General features: G+C 58.5%; 1 protein-coding gene across 7 annotated transcripts in view; it reads left to right on the top strand.

The window, feature by feature from the left end:
- The first annotated feature begins 1,061 nt into the window (after window positions 1-1,061).
- Window positions 1,062-23,024, top strand: part of TLE3 (TLE family member 3, transcriptional corepressor) — a 32,873-nt gene continuing 10,910 nt past the window's right edge. For 2 of the 7 annotated variants that reach the window (XM_064722732.1, XM_064722729.1), the window contains exons 1-9: window positions 1,062-1,283; window positions 1,746-1,888; window positions 1,972-2,072; window positions 2,163-2,226; window positions 3,112-3,156; window positions 12,946-13,008; window positions 13,632-13,706; window positions 20,564-20,765; window positions 22,603-22,619. In XM_064722732.1, coding sequence (XP_064578802.1) covers window positions 1,865-1,888; window positions 1,972-2,072; window positions 2,163-2,226; window positions 3,112-3,156; window positions 12,946-13,008; window positions 13,632-13,706; window positions 20,564-20,765; window positions 22,603-22,619 — 591 coding nt within the window. In that variant the 5' untranslated portion in view covers window positions 1,062-1,283; window positions 1,746-1,864. Of the gene's footprint in view, window positions 1,284-1,745; window positions 1,889-1,971; window positions 2,073-2,162; window positions 2,227-3,111; window positions 3,157-12,945; window positions 13,009-13,631; window positions 13,737-20,560; window positions 20,766-22,602; window positions 22,620-23,024 lie in introns of all 7 variants that reach the window. The other 5 variants (XM_064722731.1, XM_064722728.1, XM_064722727.1 and 2 more) reach the window with 3 other exon arrangements.

The following is a 23,024-nucleotide window of genomic DNA, read 5'->3' as shown; positions in this document are numbered from 1 at the left end:
GAGCGAGGAGCGGGGCGGCGTTCGGGGCGCTTTGCCCGTTCCTGTTTGTTATTTAAGCGGCGGCGTTTCATTCTTGTCGAGAGCGCGGCGAGGCGCGGCGTTGCCGCAGAGATCGCGGCGGTGCCGCGGCCCGCCCGGCTCGGCGGTGACAGATTGTTTGAGCTGGAGGAAGCGCCGGCCCGGGCTAATTACGCCGCCATGGCGGGCGGGCGGCGGGCGGGGGCTGCGCGCCGGCGGCCCCGCGTGGCTTTGATTGACAGTGCCGCTCCCCCCGGCCAATAGCGTTGGAGCGGCGGCCCGCTCCGTGTCGTGATTGGAGGAGATCGGCTGAGCGGCGCGCGGCCCCACGTGGGGCGGAGGCTCCGTCTGACGCGCGGGCGAGCGGCCATTTTGTGCGCTGGGCCGGGCCCGGCCCGCCCGTGGGGCCGCCGGTGCTGCGGCCCCGCTCCCTCCGGCCCGCCGGGACCGGGGCTGCTCCCGCTCCACTGCGGCGGCCGCGGAGTCCCCCCCCGGGGGCGCAGCCGGGTGTCCCGCGGGCGCGGCGGGAGGGTCTGACGTTAACGCCATTACCCGTGTTCCTCGTTAAAGCCCGTCAGGCGTGAGGGGAGGCGCGGAGGGGGAGCAGCGCGGCCCTCACGACACATCAAAGGGGCCGCGCGGCCGCCGGGGGAAGCTGGGCGGCCTTGCCGCCGCCCGCCGGTGCGGGGGGCTCGTACCCAGCGCTTTCCCGGTGCGGAGCGCAGGCGCTCCGCTGCCAAAGCGCCCGTGTTTGTTTTACCGCCCGAACCGGGCCGCCGGAGCGGGGTTACGGCAGCGCCGGGCCCGAGTCACGGCCGGGCCGGGGGGCGCGGGGCGGGGCGGGGACTGCGCGGGGCGGGGCCCACGGTGGGCGTGGCTGGCGGCCGCCCCTCCGTCAGACACAAGCTGCCATTGTGACGTTACGCCAGCGCCACCCAATCAGTACCCGCCGGCGGCGGCCCCACGTGGGCGCGGCGCTCTCCGATTGGCTGTCGGCGGCGAGGCCGCCCGGGTTTTGTCCCCCGCCCGCCGCCCCGCTCCGCCCGGGCGCTGTGGCGGCACCGCGTGCTCGGGCGCCGCTGCCCCGCTCCGCGCCCGCTCCGCGATGGCTCCCGGAGTTACGGCGATCCCGGCTGGACGCAGCTGAACGGCCGCCCCCGGGCGGGGGACCCGCTCGCACCTCGCATGTCCGCGGCGCCCGGGAAGTCGGATGTGTACGGCCTTCCTCCCCCTCCTCCTCTCCTCCATGGCCGTCGTGCTCCGGCGTTAGTTCCTGGCTTTGCTTCCCCTTCTCCCGGCCGCAGGAATACCGCGGGACCCTCCTCCCGCCGCCGCGTTGTTGTTGTTGTCGCTGTGGCTTTTTGATCTTTTTTTTTTTTTCCTTTTTTTTTTTTTTCGGGGAGGGGGGGGGCCTTGATTTTTCTCCTTTTTTTTTAAATTTTTTTATTTTTTTTTATTTTCCGCCAGCGAGTGCCGGAAGGAGGAGGGGGGGGGTGAGGAAGCGGAGGCCCGCGGAGCGCGGCGGCCGGGGGGGGTCGGCACCTGGCCCCGGCGCTGCGGGGCTGGGCTCGGCTCCGCGGGCGCCTCCCCGGCGGTGCGGGGCCGGGCTGGGGGGGGGGAACGTGCGGGGGGGAACCGGCCGGGCCCGCCCCCCCCCCCCCCCCCCACCCCCTCCGCCCTCCCTCCTCCGCCCCCCGCACGGACTTTCCTCTCGTCCCTTTGTTCAGTTCTCGGCCTCTCCGGGAGCGCTCCGAGGCCGGCGGGCAGCAGCGGCAGCTCCGCACGTCGCGATCGCCGTAGCGAGGCTCGGCGCGGCTGCTTCCAGTGACCGCGCCCCAGCCCGGCCATGTACCCCCAGGGCCGGCACCCGGTGAGTCCCGGTACCCCCCGCCGCCCCCCCGGTCTGCGCCCCCCCCCCCCACCCCCGGTAACCCCCGCGGCCGCTTCCCGCAGGCTCCGCACCAGCCGGGCCAACCGGGCTTCAAATTCACCGTGGCCGAGTCCTGCGACCGGATCAAGGACGAGTTCCAGTTCCTGCAGGCCCAGTACCACAGGTGAGCCCGGGGGCACCCCCGGCCGCCCCCCCCCGCCCCGAGCCCCCCGGTTCCGCGGGGTCTCACCGTGCGCTCTCATCCCCCCCGCAGCCTCAAAGTGGAGTATGACAAGCTGGCGAACGAGAAGACCGAAATGCAGCGCCATTACGTTATGGTGAGAGACTTTAATCAGATTTCGGATCAGCCTGCAAATGTCATTAGCTGCGAGCCGGCGAACGGGGGGGACCGGGGGAACCCCCCCCCCCCCCCGGCACGGGCACCGCCTGCCCGGGGACCCCCGGGCCGGGGGGGCGGCGTTGCCCGGCGCTCCGAGCCCCAGAGGCTGCGAGCGCCATCCCAAGTTTCCTGTTAACCCCTTTGGAGCGGGGCTGCGGCCGCGGGGGGGGCTGCAGCGGTGCCCCCCAGCTCGGGGGGCATCCCCGGTGCTGGTGGGGGTCCCCCCCTTGCTCGCCCCGAGGCCACCCGGGAGCCATGGCAGCTCCTCCCCCGCTCCCGTCCATCCTTCCCCAGGGAAATGGGCACTTTTGTTGCCACAAAACGCTCTGTTTAAAGCTAAATTAGCATGGCGGGCCCCCGCGTGGGCTCCTTGGGGGTTCCGGTGCGTTTGGCCGGGCCCTGCACCCCCTTTCCCGGCCGCTCCCCAGGTCCCTGGGGGGGGGAACAAATCACCAAATCACCCCCCCCCCCGGTGAGAAGCTGGGTTTTTGGCCAGACTCCGGGCTGTACCTGTTCTGCCAGGGCTGAGCAGACGCCTGTCACCCGGCTCTGCGCCTCTTTGTTTTTCTAAGTAGCTTAGGAGGAGAAAACAGGAGTCAAAAGGAGTGTCCCCTCGTTAAGTGCCTGCCAGTTAAACCCATAAACATCTGCTTATTATAAGGTGTAATTTCCTTGGCTACCCGTGCTTTAAGCCCAGTTTTGCCCAGGATGCTTTTTGGTAATGACCTTATGCAAATGCCTTCTGTGAATTGAATTCAAATTCTCCTTGGCTCTGGCGTTTAATTGAATTTATTTCTATTTTTTTTTTCCTCTCCTTCCCCAGTACTACGAAATGTCGTACGGTTTGAATATTGAAATGCACAAACAGGTGAGTAATTTCGAGGGGGGAAGTTGTGATTGATTGATCTCCTGTTGCCCTTTTCCTCCACCTGAGGTAAAATCGGCCCTGATTGCACTAAATAGGGAATAAGTGCTGGAGGCAGGGATGTGACTCCAGGTGGGATCCCGCGGCCCGGCTGTTAAATTGGCAGCCGCAGGTTGATGGCACTCGGTGGGGTTATTTCGTCGATATTCACGAGGAATTTCGGTTTTAGGCAGAGTGTTTGTGCAGGGAGGTGAGAACAGCCTCGCCTCCCGTGCGGGGAGGTCAATACCTGGAATAGCGCGTTCCCAAGGCTTGGAAAACACTGATAGGGGCTGCTGCGGCGGCCTGTGCTCGTGTTGTGGGTACAGCAGGGCTGTTTGTAAGGTCATCCCCTGCTCCCGGCCCTGCCCGAGCGTGAGACCGAGCCGGGAATTATCTCCAGAGCTCACCGTGTGTTGCTCAATGGCACGGACTTGTCTTTGCATCTGGGAAGTGAAGCAATGTTTGGGGCTGGTTGGGGTTTTGGTTTTGTTGGTTTTTTTTTTCTTTTTTTTTTTTTTTTACCCCTCCCTTCCAGTCTTCTCTAATGTGTAACTTGCCTGAAGGAAAAAATAGAGAAGGCCCCAGCAGAATGTGGTGTGCTACCTTGATAAGATTATCGGTAAAGAGCCTAAAGGCTGCGCACATGATGGTAAAACTTAAAGGAATAAAGTTATTATTGAGATTAGACCTGATTATTTGTGCTGCTGCTGCTTACTGGTTTTAGAAGGAGTTCTAATTAAGAACTTAGGGCAGATAGAAGTTGACATCAACTTTGCCGCTCGCAAATCAGCCCCATTCAACTCCAAAGTGGTTTGGCTTAATAGCGGCATCGCCCTCCTCCTCCTCCTCCTCCTCGGAGGCTCGCAGGGCGCTGATGAGATGCAAAGCAGCGTCTCTGAATGCGCCTCTCTCTTCCTCCCCTCGCCGTAGTCACGGGGCAGCGAAAATAATTCCTGCTTAGTCTTCAGTTTTATATAAATATCTCCTTCCACGCAGATAATCCCGACTGCGCGCTCGGGGGCCGCTGCCCGGCCCCGGGGTCCTTGTGCGGGGGCTGCGGGACCCCCGAGCTCGGGGGAACTCGGCCAGCTTTGGGCTGGGGTGCTCGGGAACACCCCAAAATTCAGGATTGGGGACGGCGTTGGTGAGGCCACAGGGACACAGAGCCTGCGGCCACCTCAGCAACACCTGGGGGACTCTGGGGTCACCTGGAGGGACCCCAGCCCAGCCTCCTGGGGCAGAGGGTCTCCTGTGCCCACCCTCCTCCTACCTGGGTGCTGGACGGCTCTGCTCAGTGCTGGGAGATGCTGGAATGATGGCCTGGGAGATGCTGGCTTGGTTCTGTCACTGGGAGGTGCTGGAATGACACCCAGAGATGCTGGGTTGGTTCCCTCACCAGGAGATGCTGGGTTGGTTCCCTCGGTGGAAGATGCTGGAATGATGGCCTGGGACATGCTGGGTTGGTTCCCTTGCTGGGAGATCCTGGAATGATGGCCTGGGATGCTAGGGGAGATGCTGGAATGACTCTCCAAGATACTGGGTTGGTTCCCTCACCAGGAGATGCTGGAATGATGGCCTAGGAGATGCTGGGTCGGTTCCTGCGCTGGGAAATGCTGGAATGATGGCGTGAGAGATGCTGGGTTGGTTCCTTCACTGGGAGATGTGTTGGTTCCTTCACGGGGAGATGCTGGGTTGGTTCCCTCACCAGGAGATGCTGGAATGACGCTCTGGGATGCTGGGTTGGTTCCCTCACTGGGAGATGCTGTGTTGGTTCCTTCACCAGGAGATGCTGGGTTGGTTCCCTCACCAGGAGATGCTGGAATGATGCTCTGGGCTGCTGGGTTGGTTCCCTCTCACTGGGAGATGCTGTGTTGGTTCCTTCACCAGGAGATGCTGGGTTGCTTTCCTCACTGGGAGATGCTGGGTTGCTTTCCTCACCAGGAGATGCTGGAATGACGCTCTGGGATGCTGGGTTGGTTTCCTCACCAGGAGATGCTGGAATGATGCTCTGGGATGCTGGGTTGGTTCCTTCACTGGGAGATGCTGGGTTGGTTTCCTCACCAGGAGATGCTGGAATGACGCTCTGGGATGCTCTGTTGGTTCCCTCACTGGGAGATGCTGGGTTGGTTCCTTCACTGGGAGATGCTGGGTTGGTTCCCTCACCAGGAGATGCTGGAATGATGCTCTGGGATGCTCTGTTGGTTCCCTCACTGGGAGATGCTGTGTTGGTTCCCTCACTGGGAGATGCTGGGTTGGTTCCCTCACCAGGAGATGCTGGAATGATGCTCTGTTGGTTCCCTCACTGGGAGATGCTGGGTTGGTTCCTTCACCAGGAGATGCTGGGTTGCTTTCCTCACCAGGAGATGCTGGGTTGGTTCCCTCACCAGGAGATGCTGGAATGACGCTCTGGGATGCTCTGTTGGTTCCCTCGCTGGCAGATGCCATTCCCAAGACGTTCCCCAGTGTTTTCCCCGGGTGCATCCCGAGTTTGGCAGCGCTGGGAGGTGCGGGTGGAGCAGCCCCTCCTCTCCGTGTGCCGCGGGGGTCTCGGGGCTGCCCCGGGAGCCGCAGAACTCCCGGTGTGGCTCGGTCCCGGTGGTTCCCGGTGGTTGCCGGTGCCCGCTTTGCCGGGAGCCGTGCCCGCCCGGGCCGTGCTTCCCGGTGCCATCTGCTGCGTGCCCGCTGCCGGGAGCCGGGGGGAAGCTGGAGCCTTCTCCCTTCTCTAATTGACAGCAAACAAACAAAGCAGCCCGGGCTGCTGCTTCCAGGCGCAAATGGGGCGAGGGGGAGCCCGGGCAGGGCTTTCCCCCCTCCATGGGCCGCAGCATCCCCCCGGCAGGCATCCCGCAAGGCATCCCGCTAATTGCGGCGTGGTCCTGCCGGCATCTGGCTGAGGGTGGCTGGTCCTGAACAAACAAGTTTATCAGCTGACCTGTTTAGCGGTTGACTTGTGTTTATCTGCACACAATCAAGTAGACTGAAGTGCTTGAATTATTCATGCAGTGTCCTGCCCTCCAGACTTGACTGCTTGTGATTACATCTGCTCCAGACAAACATTGATGGATACTTCATCTTTAAGCAAAAGGGGATTGTCTGTCTGTGGGCTTATATAACAGATTATCTCTTCCACGCTGAATATTAAGTGTGTGCATATGTGGCTGCGTGTGGGGTTGGGTTTTTTTTTTTTTTTGCCTTCCCCCCCCCCCCCCCCTTTCTTCTCGTTTTTGTTTCTCGTTAGGAAAAAAACGGAGTTTCATAAACAACTCCATATGCAAGGAAATATTTAGGAAGTGATTCCCCAGTCGGTTAGTGAATTGCTCCTTACATCAGTCTTCCTGCTGAACTCAACTCCTTGCCCGGGCTCAGCTTTCCTAAACCCGGCTCCAATCAGGAGTTTTCTTTTGAAACCCCGACAAAACTTTTTTTCCTTTTTTTTTTTTTTTTTTTTTTTTTTTTTTTCGGTCGGGTTAATTGATTTTTCCAAAAGAAACTTCCCTTCCCCTGTCGGCCGCGCATTGTTTCTGTGCAGATCCCCGTGGATAATCGCCGAGGGCAATAACCATTCCGAAAGGAAAACTCATTTTGCGTGGGGAAACGGGACACCTCGGAGGACAGAACCTTTGTGCTGCCTTTGATTCCTTGTTATGGCTGAGAACGCTCCACAGAAGCGCTTCTTGTTTCCCTGCCTAATGCTTGGAACGAGCCTAAACCCCCCAACACTTCCAGGGGAGAGAGGCAGCTTTTTGTGTGTGTGTGTGTGCGTTTCTAGAATATTCTAGGAACACAATATCCTTTCTGCCGTGCTCGTTAGCAAGGAGTGCCAGGTAATAATTTGCTAAATACTTCAGAAGCCGAGTAATTTGTGAGCTGTGCTCTCAGCACTCCCAAGGCAGAGGGGAACTCTCTCTTCCCTGCCTGAGTTTTGGGGGTTCCTGGGTGAATTTTGGGGGCTCCCGGCTGAGTTTTGGGGGTCTCTGCGAGCTTTACCCCATGGCTGGTGGTAATTCCCTAATGAGGGGCTGTGTCCTGCCCCTCCACACCCCCGCCCTGAATTTAATTCTCATCAGCCAGGCTCTCCACTTTGCTAATAACGATAGCAGCCACAAATAGCTTTCAACATGCCATTGACAGCCCGCTTGGAGAGAGCACTTGAAATAGTGGTAGACAGCTGAAAGTACCCATAATTGTGCGCCCGAGTGAGAACCACACTGCTCAAGGGCCTGATTTTCATGTGCTTAAAGAGACAATATCCTGGTTTCAACAAATGCTGCTGGTGCTTCACGCCTCGTGTGATTTACTCCTCCTCCTGCCGGGGGAGGGGGCTCTGGGGGGGTCTGCAGGGGGGCTGTGGGGTGCAGAGCCTTTGGGGAATCACTGCGGGGCTGTTTGTGCTGTGGAGATGAGGAGAAGGTTGGGGCTTTGTGAATGGGAGCTGTGCTGGGGCTGTGCTCCTGCAGCCCCTGCAGGGGTTTAGGGTGCCAAATAGGGGGATTTGTTATTTCCCAGGGAATGGTCGCATTCCCGAGGCTGCCAGAGCTCCAGGAGCGTTTGGACAACGCTCTGGGGCACAGGGTGGGATTGGTGGGGTGTCTGTGCAGGGCCTTGGATAATGCTGGTGTTCCCTCCCACCTATGGAGAGTCCTGGATTTGAGGATATAAGTATGTTATATATGTTTTGGGGTGTTCTGTGTTCAGCACCCACCTCTTAGTTCTGGATTGAGATTAAGTATGTATATTGTTTGAGTTTCTGGTTCACACTCTTAGGTCTGATTGAGGTATAGTATATTATATATGTTTTGGGGTGTTGTGTGTTCAGTACCCACCTCTGGAGAGTCCTGGATTTGAGGATATAAGTATGTTATATATGTTTTGGGGTGTTCTGTGTTCAGCACCCACCTCTTTAGGTTCCTGGATTTGAGGATATAAGTATATTATATATGTTTTGGGGTGTTCTGTGTTCAGCACCCACCTCTGGAGGTTCCTGGATTTGAGGATATAAGTATATTATGTATGTTTTGGGGTGTTGTGCAGTGTTCTGTGTTCAGTACCCTCCTCTGGAGATTGCTGGATTTGAGGCTATAAGTAGGGATATTTTGGGGTGTTTTGCAGTGTTCTGTGTTCAGCACCTTCTCCCCATCCTTCATCCCCCAGTATGAACCCAGCAGCAAGGGCAGGCTGGAATTGGGGCTGGCATGGCCCAAAATCCCCACCTGCCATGGCCTGGTGGGATTCCCTTCCCCACGGAGAATATTTTCCATGTGGGGGAGAGCTTGAGGGCTGTGTGATGTGTGTAGAGGGTTTTGGGGTTGTCTTGTGCAGGGGGTTTTGGGGTGTGGTCTGCAGGTTTGGGGTTGCTGTTTGGGGTGTCATGTACAGGGTTTTTTGTGGGTGTCCTGCGCAAGGTGTTTTGGGGCGTTCTCTGCTGTTTGGGGTTTTTTTGGGGTGTCCTGTGCAGGTTTTTTTGGGGTGTCCTGTGCAGGTTTTTTTGGGGTGTCCTGTGCAGGTTTGGGGTTGCTGTTTGGGGTTTTTTGGGTGTCATGTGCAGGGTTTTTTGGGGTGTCCTGTGCAGGGCTTTTTGGGATGCTGGGCCATGCCTGTGGGGCTGGTTCCTGCAGGCAGCTCCATCCTCCCAGGAGCAGGGAGCCAGGAGGGATCTGTGTCCTGTCCTGTGCCATGGGGGAGATGCTGGGATCTATCTGGGGGGGTCACCCCGGGTCTGGCCCATCCCTGCAGCTCCCATTTGCCTCCTGGACATCCCAATTTGGCACAAGGAGCATTTCCAGTGCGCAGAGCCCTGTCTGGGATGTCCCCCCCACCCTGGAGCTCTGCACTCCCAGCTTTTGGGTCAGTTTTGAGGCTGCTCTGCCTCTCCTATGACTGACATCCGGGGGGTTATTTTTAAATTCCCTCTGCCCCATCCAGGTGTAGGGATGGGAGTGCAGGAGCTGCGGGGCCCAGCCAGCCCCAGCTATTTAACACCGAGCTGCCACCTCTCCGAGGCAGTGCCAGCAGCGGCTCCCCGTGTCCCCGAGTGCTTGGGATGCTGCTGGTGGCTCTGGCCATTTGGAGAGCAGGTGACAGGAGCCTCATTTGGGGCCGAGTGGTGCCGTGTTGATTTATCACCGGTGCAGATGTTTTCTCTGGTTTCGCTGACACCCCACGCCGGGAGGCTCCGGGCAGGGAGCAGGGCACATTCCTGGCAGGGGCACGCAGCGAGGGGGGATTAGCTGGGATTGCAGCTCCTCCCGACTCCTTGCCCTTTAAACAGCCAGGAGGGGTTTGGGAGCCTCTCCCGTGCCCCCTCCTTGTGTCTGATGCGCCCTGGTCCAGGGAGGATGCAGGGCAGCGGAAGGGGATGCTGGAGCTGGGATTGCCATGGCAACCCGCGGTGGGAATGGAGCTTTCCTTGGCAGGAGCAGCTGAGGTGGGGCTCGGGGCGCTGGGCAAGGTGATGGATGAGCCCTGAGAAGGGGAAGGTGTTGGTCAGGGAGCCTTCCCCCTGTTCCCAGTGTTCCAGAGAATCCCCTTCCCTCCCAGTTCAAGTTTTTAATGGGGACAACTGGAGTTTAATGTGCCAGGGAACGGGAAGAGGGAAAGTGAGCAAATATTTAAAGACGATTGAATCTCGTGTTCACAGGAAACCTCACGGTTGTAAACATAATATTTTGGACATCCAATATCTCTGTGCCGGATCCCACGTGGGGAAGCCTCTTTCTGTGTGGAACGGGGAGTTTGGCTTCACGTCTCGCTTGGAAATTTTGCATGTAGAGGTTAAAGCATCACGTGTGCTGCTGGTCTGGGGAAAACCCAGCTCCTTCCCTTCCTGCTCCATGGAATCAGCCTGGCTGGACGCTGTGTTTTTCCAGGGTGCAGCCGAGGGAGGCTGGCTGGTGTTCTCCCCTGGAACATGGATCAGATTTGTTCTAGAACCCGGGAGCTGCCAGGGCAGAGCTCCTGGAGCAGCGGCTGCACTCGCTGCATCCCAATCCGAGGGGCTGGAGCTGGAGGAATAAATCTTTAATGCAGCTGCAGCTAAATATAATCTGATCAAAGTGCCAGTGCCAAAGAGCCTGGAAGGAGCTTTTCCCATGGCAGGGCACGGCGGTGGCACCGCGGGGGCTGGTGGCACTCGCGGTGCCAGCCTGGCTGCTCCGCCACGGCGCCAGGGCTGGGCTGGGTTTGGCACTTGGAGCTTCCAGCCCGGGTGCTGTGGGAGTGTTGGGTGCTGAAAACGCTGTGCTGGCCAGAGCCTGGTGCTGGGGTCACCGTGGCAGTGTCCCTGCAGTGATGGGACACAGGGAGTGGCTTCCCTGTGCCGAGGTGGGATACTGGGAAGGAACCCTTCCCTGGAAGGGGGCTGGGACACTGGTGCCTGTGACTGCCCCATTCCTGGAAGAGTCCAAAGCCAGCTCGGAGCAATCTGGGCTCCTAGAAGGTGCAGGGAGTGGAACTGGATGAGCTTTGAAGTCCCATCTGAGCAAACTGTTCCAGGAGTCCCTGATCCCCGGCTGCCTGCTGGATCCGTGCATCCTCACGCTCGGGGCCGTGATGATCCCACTGACTGGTGGCTGTGGCCAGGGTACCTGAGTCCAAGCCGTGGTCACTTCCAGCCGTCCCTGCCTTGGCACGGTGTGCCAGCACGTTCCCTGCCTCTGGAATTGCTAAGAAAAGCATCAGGTGTAACCCAATCACCGGGAGTGCTTCTGGAGAACAGGATGGCCAGGAGTGTTCCTGTGGCTCTGCAGCCCATGGGGAGCTCTCTGGGGACCCCTGGGAGCAGGACCCGGAGCTCTGGGGTCTGTGGGTCTGTTCCCTCTATGGGGGTCACTCCAGGCAGGGGCAGGTCAGGATTTTCCTGGTGTCACCTCGCTGATGGTGCTGCTGGGAATGTTGATGATGCTTGTTGTGTTGTTTGTGTAGCAGGAGCAGTGACACCTAGCACGGACTTGGTGTCCATTGGGGTTTCTCTCCCAGATTAGGATATTTGGGGATCTTCCTTGGGGTGCTTGAGAGCAGGTGGAGCTGAGGCCTCCTTTGGTTAGGCTGGGCTTAAAGCCCAGAGGTTCTGTAGGAGCTGAGCTGTGGGGTGCGCAGGGTGGATTTGGGGTGATGCGGGGAGCACAGGGCTTTGGGAGCAGGGCTGGCTGTCCTGGGCAGGAGGCTCCCTGCCAGCAGGAGGCCGGAGCTCCCCGGTTAATCACTCGTGCTGTTGATAAGGAGCTGCTGGGGCTGGCGGAAGGAATTTCGGGGCGTTTGATTCCCTGCCAGCGCTCGGCCCCGGCCATTGTTGTGGCGCTGCATCCTCGCGGCCGCTCCGCCGTGTTTGACTTGGAGCTGGAGCTGTTTTCACAGCTGCCTCGGCCAGGAGCAGCCTGGGTTAACCCCTGGGAGCCAGGACACGGCTCTGCTGCAGGGAACATCCCTGGAGAGGGACATGGTCATCCTGCTGGGAGCATCCCTGGAGAGGGACATGGTCATCCTGCTGGGAGCATCCTGGAGGGACACGGCCATCCTGCAGGGAACATCCCTGGAGAGGGACATGGTCATCCTGCTGGGAGCATCCCTGGAGAGGGACATGGTCATCCTGCTGGGAGCATCCCTGGAGAGGGACATGGTCATCCTGCTGGGAACATCCCTGGAGAGGGACATGGTCATCCTGCTGGGAGCATCCCTGGAGAGGGACATGGTCATCCTGCTGGGAGCATCCCTGCAGTGGGACACGGTCATCTCACCAGGAGCACACCTGGATGCTCTTCCCTTCCACAGAGCTAATTCCTAACGAAAGCATCAGGTGTACCCCAATCTCCAGGAGTTTTTCTGGAGAACAGGATGGCCAGGAATGTTCCTATGGCTTCGCAGCCCATGGGGAGCTCAGTGGGGACCCCTTGGAGCAGAACCCAGAGCTCTGGGGTCTGTGGGCTGTTCCCTCCATGCTGGGTCAGATCAGGATTTTCCCTGTGTCTCCATTCCCTGGTGCCACTGGGAGTGTTGATGGTGCTTGTTGTGTTGTTTGTGTAGCCGGAGCAGCGTGTCCCAGCCATCCCCAGCAAGGGCTGGGTGTCCTTTGGGGGGGTTTCTCCCCCAATTTAGCTCCCTCAGGGTGCTGCTCTGGCGGGTGTTGGTGCATCCAGGCTGTCATGGAGGTGTCCCATAATATTTTGGAGGTTTTCTGGAGGAGAGGATGGCCAGGAATGTTCCTATGGCTTTGCAGCCCATTGGGAGCTCTCTAGGGACCCCTTGGAGCAGAACCCAGAGCTCTGGGTTCTGTGGGCTGTTCCCTCCATGCCGGGTCAGATCAGGATTTTCCCAGTGTCTCCATTCCCTGGTGCCACTGGGAATGTTGATGGTGCTTGTTGTGTTGTTTGTGTAGCCGGAGCAGCGTGTCCCAGCCATCCCCAGCAAGGGCTGGGTGTCCTTTGGGGGGGTTTCTCCCCCAATTTAGCTCCCCCAGGGTGCTGCTCTGGCGGGTGTTGGTGCATCCAGGCTGTCATGGAGGTGTCCCTGGGCTGGGGAGCTTGAGGGGACAGGGAGGAGATTTTGGGAAGGGACAGGGAGAGGGGATTTTAGAAAGGGACCGGGAGAGGATCAGTGGCAGGGGACAGAGAGAGGGGATTTTGGGAGGCAACAGAGAGGGGATTTTTGGGAAGGGACAGCCAGGGGACACAGCTCTGCTGCCAGGAAGCCTCGTGGCACCCGTGGGAGGCTGCTGCCGGGTGCTGACTGCTGCTTTTCCTTCTTCCCTTTTTTCAGACAGAAATTGCTAAAAGACTGAACACGATTTTAGCCCAGATCATGCCTTTTCTGTCACAAGAGGTAAGTGAGGACTTTTCCACACCCTCTGTGAGGGGGTGCAGCTTCTCCCAGGGGTTTCCCCTCCCTCGCAGGCAGTGCTGGGTGGGTGGGGGGTGGATGTGAGAAATGGGATTTAAATCCTGCCTGAATGCTGGAGAACACTTGGGATGGGCAGAGCTGGGCCCTGCAGGGGCTCTGCTCAGCCTGGGGGGCTGCACTGAGCCCAAAAGGCTGCAAGGGGCTTCACCTTTTCCCTGAAAAGCTGGGAGGTGCTCCTGGACTGCTGCACACAAAATAGGGCAAAAATTTAGGGGAAAATGGGCCAGAAATTTAGGGGAAAATGGGCCAAAAATTAGGGAAAATGGGCCAAAAATTAGGGAAAAATGGGCCAAAAAATTAGGGAAAAATGGGCCAAAAATTAGGGAAAAATGGGCCAAAAAATTAGGGAAAAATGGGCCCAAAAATTAGGGAAAAATGGGCCAAAAAATTAGGGAAAATGGGCTAAAAAATTAGGGAGAAATGGGCCAAAAAATTAGGGGAAAATGGGCAAAAATTAGGGAAAAATAGGGCCCAAAAGCAGGGAAACCATGCCTTGGGGGTCCTGCCCCTGGGCTGTGGCTGACCCAGGCCCTGTGTCCCCGCAGCACCAACAGCAGGTGGCCCAGGCTGTTGAACGTGCCAAGCAAGTGACAATGACGGAGTTGAATGCTATCATCGGGGTACGTGGACTTCCCAATCTGCCTCTCACCGTGTGTATTCCCCTTTTATTCCTATCATTTACCATATCCAGAGGCAACCCTGCGCTCAGGAGGGCACCCAGGGCGGCTCCCAGAACCCCAAAAGTGCCCCAATCCCACAGCTTCTGGCTGTCCCAGAACCCCAAAAGTGCCCCAATCCGGCCCCCATCGGGACAGGGCTGGGAGCTGCTGCCTCCCTGGCAGCTCCAGATTGCAGGGGGAATGTTCCTGGGGGGATTTGGGGTGGGAGCCTCCCCAGCCCCTGAGGCCAGGCTTGTCTCTGCAGGGCTGTTGGTGTGCAATGTGCTGTGCCCTCGGCAGAGTTGTTGTTCCATGCATTGACCCTTTCCCCGCACAGATTGAGGGGTTCCGATGGAAAATTAACAATTCTGATCGTTTCTGTACCTGCTGTCACTGCCTTGGTCCTGCAGCAATCCCTGGGACATCGAATTCCCAATCCACGTCCTGGGCAGGTGGCTCCAGAGCTCCTCTGGCTTTGTTTCCCAGAAAATACTCATTTATAATTACTTTTATTTTTTAATAACTATTTACCCTTTGTAGGCTTCAAGGATCTTTGTAATTCTCTGTGTCTAACTTGCTCTTCCATCCATTTTCCTGTGTTTTATGGGTGTCACCCACTGTGGAATCGTGCCCTGGGCTCCTGCAGTTTTTGGGAATGAGGAAGCAGCTGGATCCCTCACGGTGGGGCTGGTGCCCCTTGGGAAGTGCCCCAGGGATGGCAGCTGAGTTTTGGGGTGCACCCTCGTGCTGCTGCTCACCCATTCAGGGTGGGCTGGGAGCTGCTGCAAGTGGCAGATATTGGAATTCAGTTAAGGTGGATGAGGAGCCCGTGACCCCCATTCCCTGGCTAATTGCTTGCCTGGGTCACAGCAAGGCCCTGCTGTCATTAAGAGCCAGCCCAGCCCTTTAATCACCTCCCTGACGAGGAATCACAGGCATCTCCCTTGGGCTGGCCCAGCAGGGAGGGACACGCTGCTGCTCACCGGTCCCATGGCTTGGCCAGAGATGGGGAGCGGGTTTAGGTGCTGGGTCTGTGCTCCTGCACCTGCTCCAGAGCTGAAAACCCAGAGGATTTTGCCTTTTTCCCTCCCCTCTGTGCAGGGAGTGGTTGGTTACTGTAGGGTTGCTGCAGACAGGAGGAGATGGTGGTTCCATGGTTTGAGGGGATGGTGATTCCTTGGCCTTCCATGGTTTTTGGAGATGGTTCCAGGCTCCTCCCAGAGCATGGGGCTGGTTTGGGTGGCAGCTCCAGCTCCAGTCCCCAAATGCAGAGGATTTGGTGTTTTGCCCTGCCCTCAGCAGGTTGTTTTTGTAGGGCTGCCCACATGGACACATCCCTGGCTCGGATTGCTCAGCACTGGGGTGTCCTGGTGTCCCTGGGTGTCCCCACTGTCCCCAGCCTGCCCCAACACCCCGGTGCAGATGCTGCAGCACCCAAACTCCCCCCCAAACGGTGCAAAGCTCCTTTTTTGCCCCTTTTGAGGTCAAGATCTGTTAATTTTATGCATCTGGGCCATTGTCTCTCAGCTCCTGCGCTCGAGGCTGGGCTGAAATGGAGCCTTGATTTGGTTGTAGCCCTGGAAATGATTGCCCTGGAAATGATTAAACTCCGTCACTAAATTTAACGCCGGCGCTGAACTGAAGTGCTGAACCATTAAATCGGGAACAAAGGCATGGAGCGTGATGGACATAATCCAATTAAAGCCACTCCACCAGCAGACACTCCCTGCCAGCCTTCCTCCCAAATTTGGAGCCTCTTCCCATGTCCCCACCTCTGAGGAGCTCCGAGGGCGCTGCCCCGGGCTGGGTGTGCAGGGATTGTTATCCATGATTGATATCTGGGATTGCTGTCCCTCCCCAGCCCCTGTTTCCTGGGACTCTGGGGACATCACTCCCTGCCAGGGTCCTGGCCAGCACAGGAGGAGCCCAAACTGCTGCTGGAATTCAGCTGGAGCCCCAGGGCAGCACCCTGAGGGATCCGATTGTGGATCGGCTCAGCCACTCCATGATCCTGGAATGCTGCTCCAAACCTTGTCCTTGTGTGTGCCACTTGTCCAGCAGGACCTCATCCCTGGGCAGGGGCATTTGGGGTTCCCAAAAAGGTTCCCCATCCCTGGAATGCTTCTCCAAAGCCTTGTGTAGTGTGTGCCACTTGTTCAGCAGGACCTCAGTGCCGGGGCAGGGGGATTTGGGGTTCCCAAAGAGCCTCCCCATCCCTGGAATGCTGCTCCAAACCCTTGTGCTGTGTGTGCCACTTGTTCAGCAGGACCTCATCCCTGGGCAGGGGGATTTGGGGTTCCCAAAGAGCCTCCCCATCCCTGGGATGCTGCTCCAAAGCCTTGTCCTTGTGTGTCCAGCAGGACCTCAGTCCCTGGGCAGGGGGATTTGGGGTTCCCAAAAAGGTTCCCCATCCCTGGAATGCTGCTCCAAACCTTGTCCTTGTGTGCCACTTGTTCAGCAGGACCTCATCCCTGGGCAGGAGGGTTTGGGGTTCCCAAAAAGGTTCCCCATCCCTGGAATGCTGCTCCAAAGCCTTGTCCTTGTGTGTCCAGCAGGACCTCATCCCTGGGCAGGGGGATTTGGGGTTCCCAAAGAGCCTCCCCATCCCTGGGATGCTGCAGGAAGCCCTCACCCCGTGGTGCTGTTGGAACCCAGCATTTCCAGGGCTGGGATAAGGGATGGGAAGGGAGGGATGGGCCCTTTCCAGCAGGGGACACTGGGGACAGGCAGGAGCTCCGTGCCACCAGTGCCAGGTGGGCTGTGTGCCCCTCCTGGGAGCCTCCAGGACGTTGTTCCCAAGGGATGTGCAGGAAGGATGGAACCTGGGAATTCTGCAGCACCACCCTGGGCTGACCCCGAGCTCCTTGCCATGGGAATGACCTGCCTGGGACACGGATGGAGCTCTGCAGCCCTGCTTTGGGACCTTGGCCACCCCAGGACACGGGGATGAGGCTTCAGGACATCCCACACGGATTCTGCCCTCGCTGCCAGAGGGGAGGAAACCAAACCCAGCTGGAGATGTTGCTGTGGGCCACCAGGGATGCTGTGCCCTGTGAGGGGCTGTTCCTCACCGAGCCCGTGGATGGATTTACCTGTGAAGAAATCCCAGTTTGTTCTTCTCTGCTGGAGCAGCTCCAGGTGCTGATTGTTCTCCCCACGGTGCTCCTGGTGGGGCTGTGCTGTGCCCTGGGCTGCTCCAAGGCTGGAATTGCCACCCACACCCTGGGAATTGGAGTGCTGCTGTTCCACCAGGCCGCGTCCCTTTTTGGGTGGAAAGCTGCTGGGATGAGTTACAGCCTGCAGATGTTTGTGGAAGCTGGAGATGGCTGAGGATAAGCCAGTGGATCTTGGTGTGTTCCAGGGATGGGATATGGAAATGCCAACGGAGAGCTCCCAGGAGAGCAATGTGGGAATGTTGGAGGTGCTGGAAAACCACCCGGGGCCATTCTCTGGGATGCTGCTCTGCTACAATGGCCCTGCCTCTCCCTCAGATGGGTGGAAATGCTGTGAAATGGGGATTGGGAAGAGCCCCAGGGATCTGTTCCGTTTGTTTTGGTGCCAGAGGATTGATCCTGGCACTGAGGGACCAACCTTGTGCCCCTCACCCCCAGCTCTGCTCCGTGTTTTTGGGGACACTGTGGAATGTCCATCCTGAGGATGCTTCCCATCCTGCTGGCAGAACCAGTCCTGCTTTGGAAGGCTCAGGGATTTATGGATTCCTGCAGCACAGGCCTGATGGCCTGCTCCATGTGGCTCCTGCTGCAGCTGGGATCTCAGAGCTGCTTCCATGGATCTGCTGTGCCTGGGGCTGCCCTCAGCTCCCACCTGGAATCTTCTTCTGCATGGGCATTTCCCTCTCCAGCCCAAAGCAGCTCTGGAAGGGGTGGGTGACCCAGGCAGGGCCTGCTCCATCTGCTGCGTCCATGGAGTGGGACAGGACGTCACCTTCTGCTGCCCAAAATGGGGCCTTGCATCGGGAACGGGCCAGGGCTGTTCCTCCAAAACTTGGAGTTCATGTGGGGATGGAGTGCTGGAATGGCTTGCTTATCATGGAATCATGGAATGGTTGGGGTTAAATCCCCCCCAGTGCCACCCCTGCCATGGCAAGGACACCTCCCACTGTCCCAGGCTGCTCCAAGCCCCAATGTCCAACCTGGCTTGGGCACTGCCAGGGATCCAGGGGCACCTGGGTGCACCTCCTGCAGCTCTGGGCAAGATGTGCTGGAAATTTCCTTGGTGGAATTGGTGGGAACACAGATGGAGCACTCCATCCCTGGGGATGTTGTTCTGGGGATCCCTCCATCCCTGGGATGTTGTTTTGGGGATCCCTCCATCCCTGGGATGTTGTTTTGGGGATCCCTCCATCCCCAGGGGTGTTTTTGGTGTTCCTGGAGGTGTCCATTGGGCTGGCCCTTGTGCCAGCAGGTCCTGCTGTCCATCCCTGCCCCTCAGAGTGCCCTGGGACAAATCCTGATCCAGGCTGGTTGTGGGCACCTGGGGGGGCTCTGCTGCAGCCCAGGTGTCCCCCCTCGTTCCAGGTGTCCCCCCTCGTTCCAGGTGTCCCCCCTCGTTCCAGGTGTCCCCCCTCGTTCCAGGTGTCCCCCTCGTTCCAGGTGTCCCCAGCCCGTGATTCCCGTTGTGCTCAGATGCCCAGCTGTGATTTCCCTGGGATGCTGCAGGAGGGGCTGTGGGTGCAGGCAGGAGGGTCCCAGGCAGGAGCAGCAGCTCCAGGACCCTCCTGGCTGCACCAGGGCAGGCCTGGGGGCTCTCTGAAGTGGCTCCTTGGATCCCAGCTGGTTTTCTTCCAGGACTGTGTGTGAAGCAGGGAGTGTGTCTGGTTTTCCCTTCTCTCCCCAGAGCTGCAGTTCAGCTGTTCCCAGCTCAGCTGGAGCAGGCAGTGAGTCTCCATGGCTGGAGGAGTGCTGGGATGGATGGGATTCACTCCCAAAAAACCCCTGGGAGCAGTGGGGGCCCTGAGCCATCCTGGCTGGGCTGCAGCTGCAGGGAATGTGGGGTTATATCCAACCCCACGGTGGGAATGGGGGATCCCTGCAGGATTTATCTGCTTTCAGAAGGGGCTGGGAGCAGCAGGGTCCTGGGATGGGACCAGGCCATTGTGTGGAGTTTTCCTCCCCTCATGAAGCACCTGGAAGCTGCTCCTGACCAAATGAGCAGAGCTTCCCTGTGCTGAGCTGCCTGGGAGGCTCCTGGCTGCTGCAATTTCCTCCCTCTGACTGGTTTAGCTGCTGCCCTCCAGCCATGGAGTATCTCTGTCTCCTGGGTGGGATTCCTGGGGGGGTTTCTATCCTTTTTGCTGCTGGAAATGCCAAACTAACCATGTCTTTAGGGGTGAGCGTTGTGGGAACGCAGGGGAGAGGGCTGTGTGTGCTCTGCCACGGGCTGTGCTGTGTCCTGGGGACATCCCTGGGCACCTCTGCCCTCCTGCTCACCCCTGGGGACATCCCTGGGTGGCTCTGCCCTCCTGCTCACCCCTGGGGACATCCCTGGGCACCTCTGTCCCCTTGCTAACCCCTGGGGACATCCCTGGGCACCTCTGCCCTCCTTGCTCACCCCTGGGGACATCCCTGGGCACCTCTGTCCCCTTGCTAACCCCTGGGGACATCGCTGGGTGGCTCTGCCCTCCTGCTCACCCCTGGGGACATCCCTGGGCACCTCTGCCCTCCTGCTCACCCCTGGGTACATCCCTGGGCACCTCTGCCCTCCTGATAACCCTGGGTACATCCCTGGGCACCTCTGTCCCCCTGCTCACCCCTGGGGACATCCCTGGGCATCTCTGCCCTCCTGATAACCCTGGGTACATCCCTGGGCACCTCTGTCCCCCTGCTAACCCCTGGGGACATCGCTGGGCACCTCTGTCCTCCTGCTCACCCCTGGGGACATCGCTGGGTGGCTCTGCCCTCCTGCTAACCACATGGATCATCCCTGGGCACCTCTGCCCTCCTGCTCACCCCTGGATCACCCCTGGGCATCTCTGCCCTCCTGCTCACCCCTGGGGACATCCCTGGGCACCTGTGCCCTCCTGCTCACCCCTGGGCACCTCTGCCCTCCTGATAACCCCTGGGAACACCCCTGGGCACCTCTGTCCCCTTGCTAACCCCTGGGGACATCCCTGGGTGGCTCTGCCCTCCTGCTAACCACATGGATCATCCCTGGGCACCTGTGCCCTCCTGCTAACCCCTGGGGACATCCCTGGGCACCTCTGCCCTCCTGATAACCCTGGGTACATCCCTGGGCACCTCTGTCCCCCTGATAACCCTGGGTACATCCCTGGGCACCTCTGTCCCCCTGCTCACCCCTGGGCACCTGTGCCGCCCTGCTAAGGCCTGGGGACATCCCTGGGCACCTGTGCCCTCCTGCTAAGGCCTGGGGACATCCCTGGGCACCTGTGCCCTCCTGATAACCCTGGGTACATTCCTGGGCACCTCTGTCCTCCTGCTCACCCCTGGGGACATCCCTGGGCACCTCTGTCCCCCTGCTCACCCCTGGGGACATCCCTGGGCACCTCTGTCCCCCTGCTCACCCCTGGGTACATCCCTGGGCACCTCTGTCCCCCTGCTCACCCCTGGGCACCTGTGCCCTCCTGCTAAGGCCTGGGGACATCCCTGGGCACCTCTGTCCCCTTGCTAACCCCTGGGGACATCCCTGGGCACCTGTGCCCTCCTGCTAACGGGGCTTCTCCTTCCAGGCATCCAGCGGGGCCGCTCCCGGCACGACCGGGGCCGTCCCATCCCGGAGCATCCCTTCCGTCCCCGCTGTCCCGTTCCCTCCCAAGCTCACTGGTGCTTTCGTTGCAGCAGCAGCAGCTCCAGGCCCAGCACCTGTCCCACGCCGCGCACGGCCCCCCGGTGCAGCTGCCGCCGCACCCGTCGGGGCTGCAGCCGCCCGGCATCCCGCCCGTCACCGGCACCAGCTCGGGGCTGCTGGCCCTCGGCGCCCTGGGCAGCCAGGCACACCTGGCCGTCAAGGACGAGAAGAACCACCACGACCTGGACCACAGAGGTGAGGGGGAGATGCTGTTCCTGCAGTCACTGCTGCTGTTCCTGCAGCCACAGCTGTGGGGTGGGTGGGTTGGAAGGTTAAAAGTGATGCCAGGGGGGGCTCCGAGCTGGGCTGGGGCAAAGTGAAAATTTTCCAGATTAGAAATCCATTTTGGTTTAGGTGAAATGTACTGTTCTTAGGCTACACAGCCATGTTTCCTTGACTGCAAGGCCTGGGCTCAGGGAAACTGATCCAGTGAAGGGCAGAGGTGAGGAGGGGGGAGACAGAAGTTGATAAAGAGAGATAGAGAGATGCTGTGAGAGTGGTCAACCTGAGCTAGGAATTCTTTCTGATAAAGAAGAACTAGCAGCAAATGTCACTCAAAATTCATAAAAATGAATATGTATGAACCTATTGTGAAACTATATATGCATTTGTATTTGAGAGGGGGATAAAAAAGGACCTGAAGTTCCCATGTCGTTTTAGGGGAACAATTCCCACATGCCTCCAGCGCTGTAATGAACATACCGGCTTTACAACTTCCACAAAAGTTGTGGAGTTTCGGTTATCTCCACAAAACAGGGTTTGGACACTCAGGGATCCAGCTGTGCCAGGGTCTCACCACCCTCACAAGGGACAATTCATTCCCAATATCCCACCCAAATCTCCACTTCTCCGCTATGAAGCCATTCCTGGTTTCCTGTCCCTTGTCCCAGTCCCTCTAGGATAGTTAGTAAGAAGAGAACTAGTGGAGTTAGGAGTGAAACTGCTGGTATTGTGGAGAATAGGGCTGTAGAGATGAGTTGGATGAGAAGGTGGCCCTGCTGTGAGGTTGGCTTGTCCCAATCCTTCTCCAGCTCTCCTGGAGCCCCTTTAGGCCCTGCAAGGGGCTCTGAGCTCTCCATGGAGCCTTCTCTTCTCCATTCCCAGCTCTCCCAGCCCTTGGAGTGGCTCTGTGCCCTCCTCAGGAGTTGCTCCAGGTCCCTCAGATGTTGGGGGATCACCTTGGTCCTGTCATGGCTCATTTTCCCACCACCCCATCCCTCAGGTCAGGTGCATTCAGATCATGGGATTGCCCTCTTAGGGATGCAGAATTCCCTAAAATGATGCTCCCAGCCTTTGGTGGAGCCTGGCTGCAATTCTTGTGCTGTGCCTTAATGGGAAAGCAGCCTTCACCCTCCTCCCCTTCCTCCTCCTCTCCATCACCACCATGGTGAGGGATCCAGCTCTGTGCAGCAGGAACTTGGTGCTTTTTCCCATTCTTTGGGATCTGAGCATTTGTTAGCAGATGGAAGGATCTGTGGATCCAGCTGCAAACCAGGGTTGTCCTGGCAGATCCCCCTGCCCACCAGCACAGGAGGGTTTGGGATATTTCCACTCTCCCATTGGCAGGGCAGGTTCCCACAGCCCCTCTGAGCTGTTGGGCTCTGCTGGGGGATTTGGGGTGGAAAAAGAGCAGTGTGAGACAGAACTGTGGGTAACAATGCTCCTGCATGGATTCAGATTGCAGAGATCCCAGGGGAAATGGACATTTTGGGTACAAAGGAAGGGCTGAACCACCTGCTGGCTGTGGAGCTGTGACTCCAGGGACACACCTGGGGCTGCTGCCTTTCCCTTTGCATCCAGGGCATTTCCAGCTGTGTTTGGCCAGATAAATCACATGGACAAAAAGGGCAGGAATTGGTTGGGAGAGATGGATGGAGGGTGATTCTAAAGCTGGGGAGAGCCCAGACAGGGCTGGAGTTTAAGGGTTTAAGAGCACGAGGAGGTTCTGCGTTTATTTTTCTGGTTTAAGACTTATCCTAACTTGCTTTATTTTCCTGTCTCTGTTTTGGCTGTGCCCTGGCATCTCCTGAAGAGCGAGACTCAAGTGCAGTAAGTGCCATTCCTTCCTTTTGCTCCCACTTTCTGCTGGCTGCACGGCTGAGTTTTATTTATCCCTTAAAAACCCACCTGGTGGCTGGGAGCTGCAGGGCTGCCTTTGGCACAGGTCTTATTAAATAATAAACCAGGCAATAAAATCCCTCGTCCTGCCTGGAAGAGCTGTGCTGGGGTGAGAGGAGTCACCTTCTCTGTGGTGGCGGTTTGGAAATGTGATTTAAATCCCTTTGCTTGTGGCAAAGAACATCAGGAAATTCCATCATTTGGGCTGAGTGAGTGTGGTCAGACCAGATCCCCTGGGTGGTCAGGGGAGCTGCTTCATTCCTGATCCTTCCCTCATAATCTGGGATGGGGTTGGTTATTTCTCCAAACTATGCAGGACTTGGAAGCCCAAGCAGC

This window comes from Zonotrichia leucophrys, chromosome 10 (genome assembly GCF_028769735.1).
Source record: "Zonotrichia leucophrys gambelii isolate GWCS_2022_RI chromosome 10, RI_Zleu_2.0, whole genome shotgun sequence".
In the NCBI taxonomy this organism is placed as follows: domain Eukaryota; kingdom Metazoa; phylum Chordata; class Aves; order Passeriformes; family Passerellidae; genus Zonotrichia; species Zonotrichia leucophrys.
This window is presented reverse-complemented; position numbering and strand designations above follow the sequence as displayed.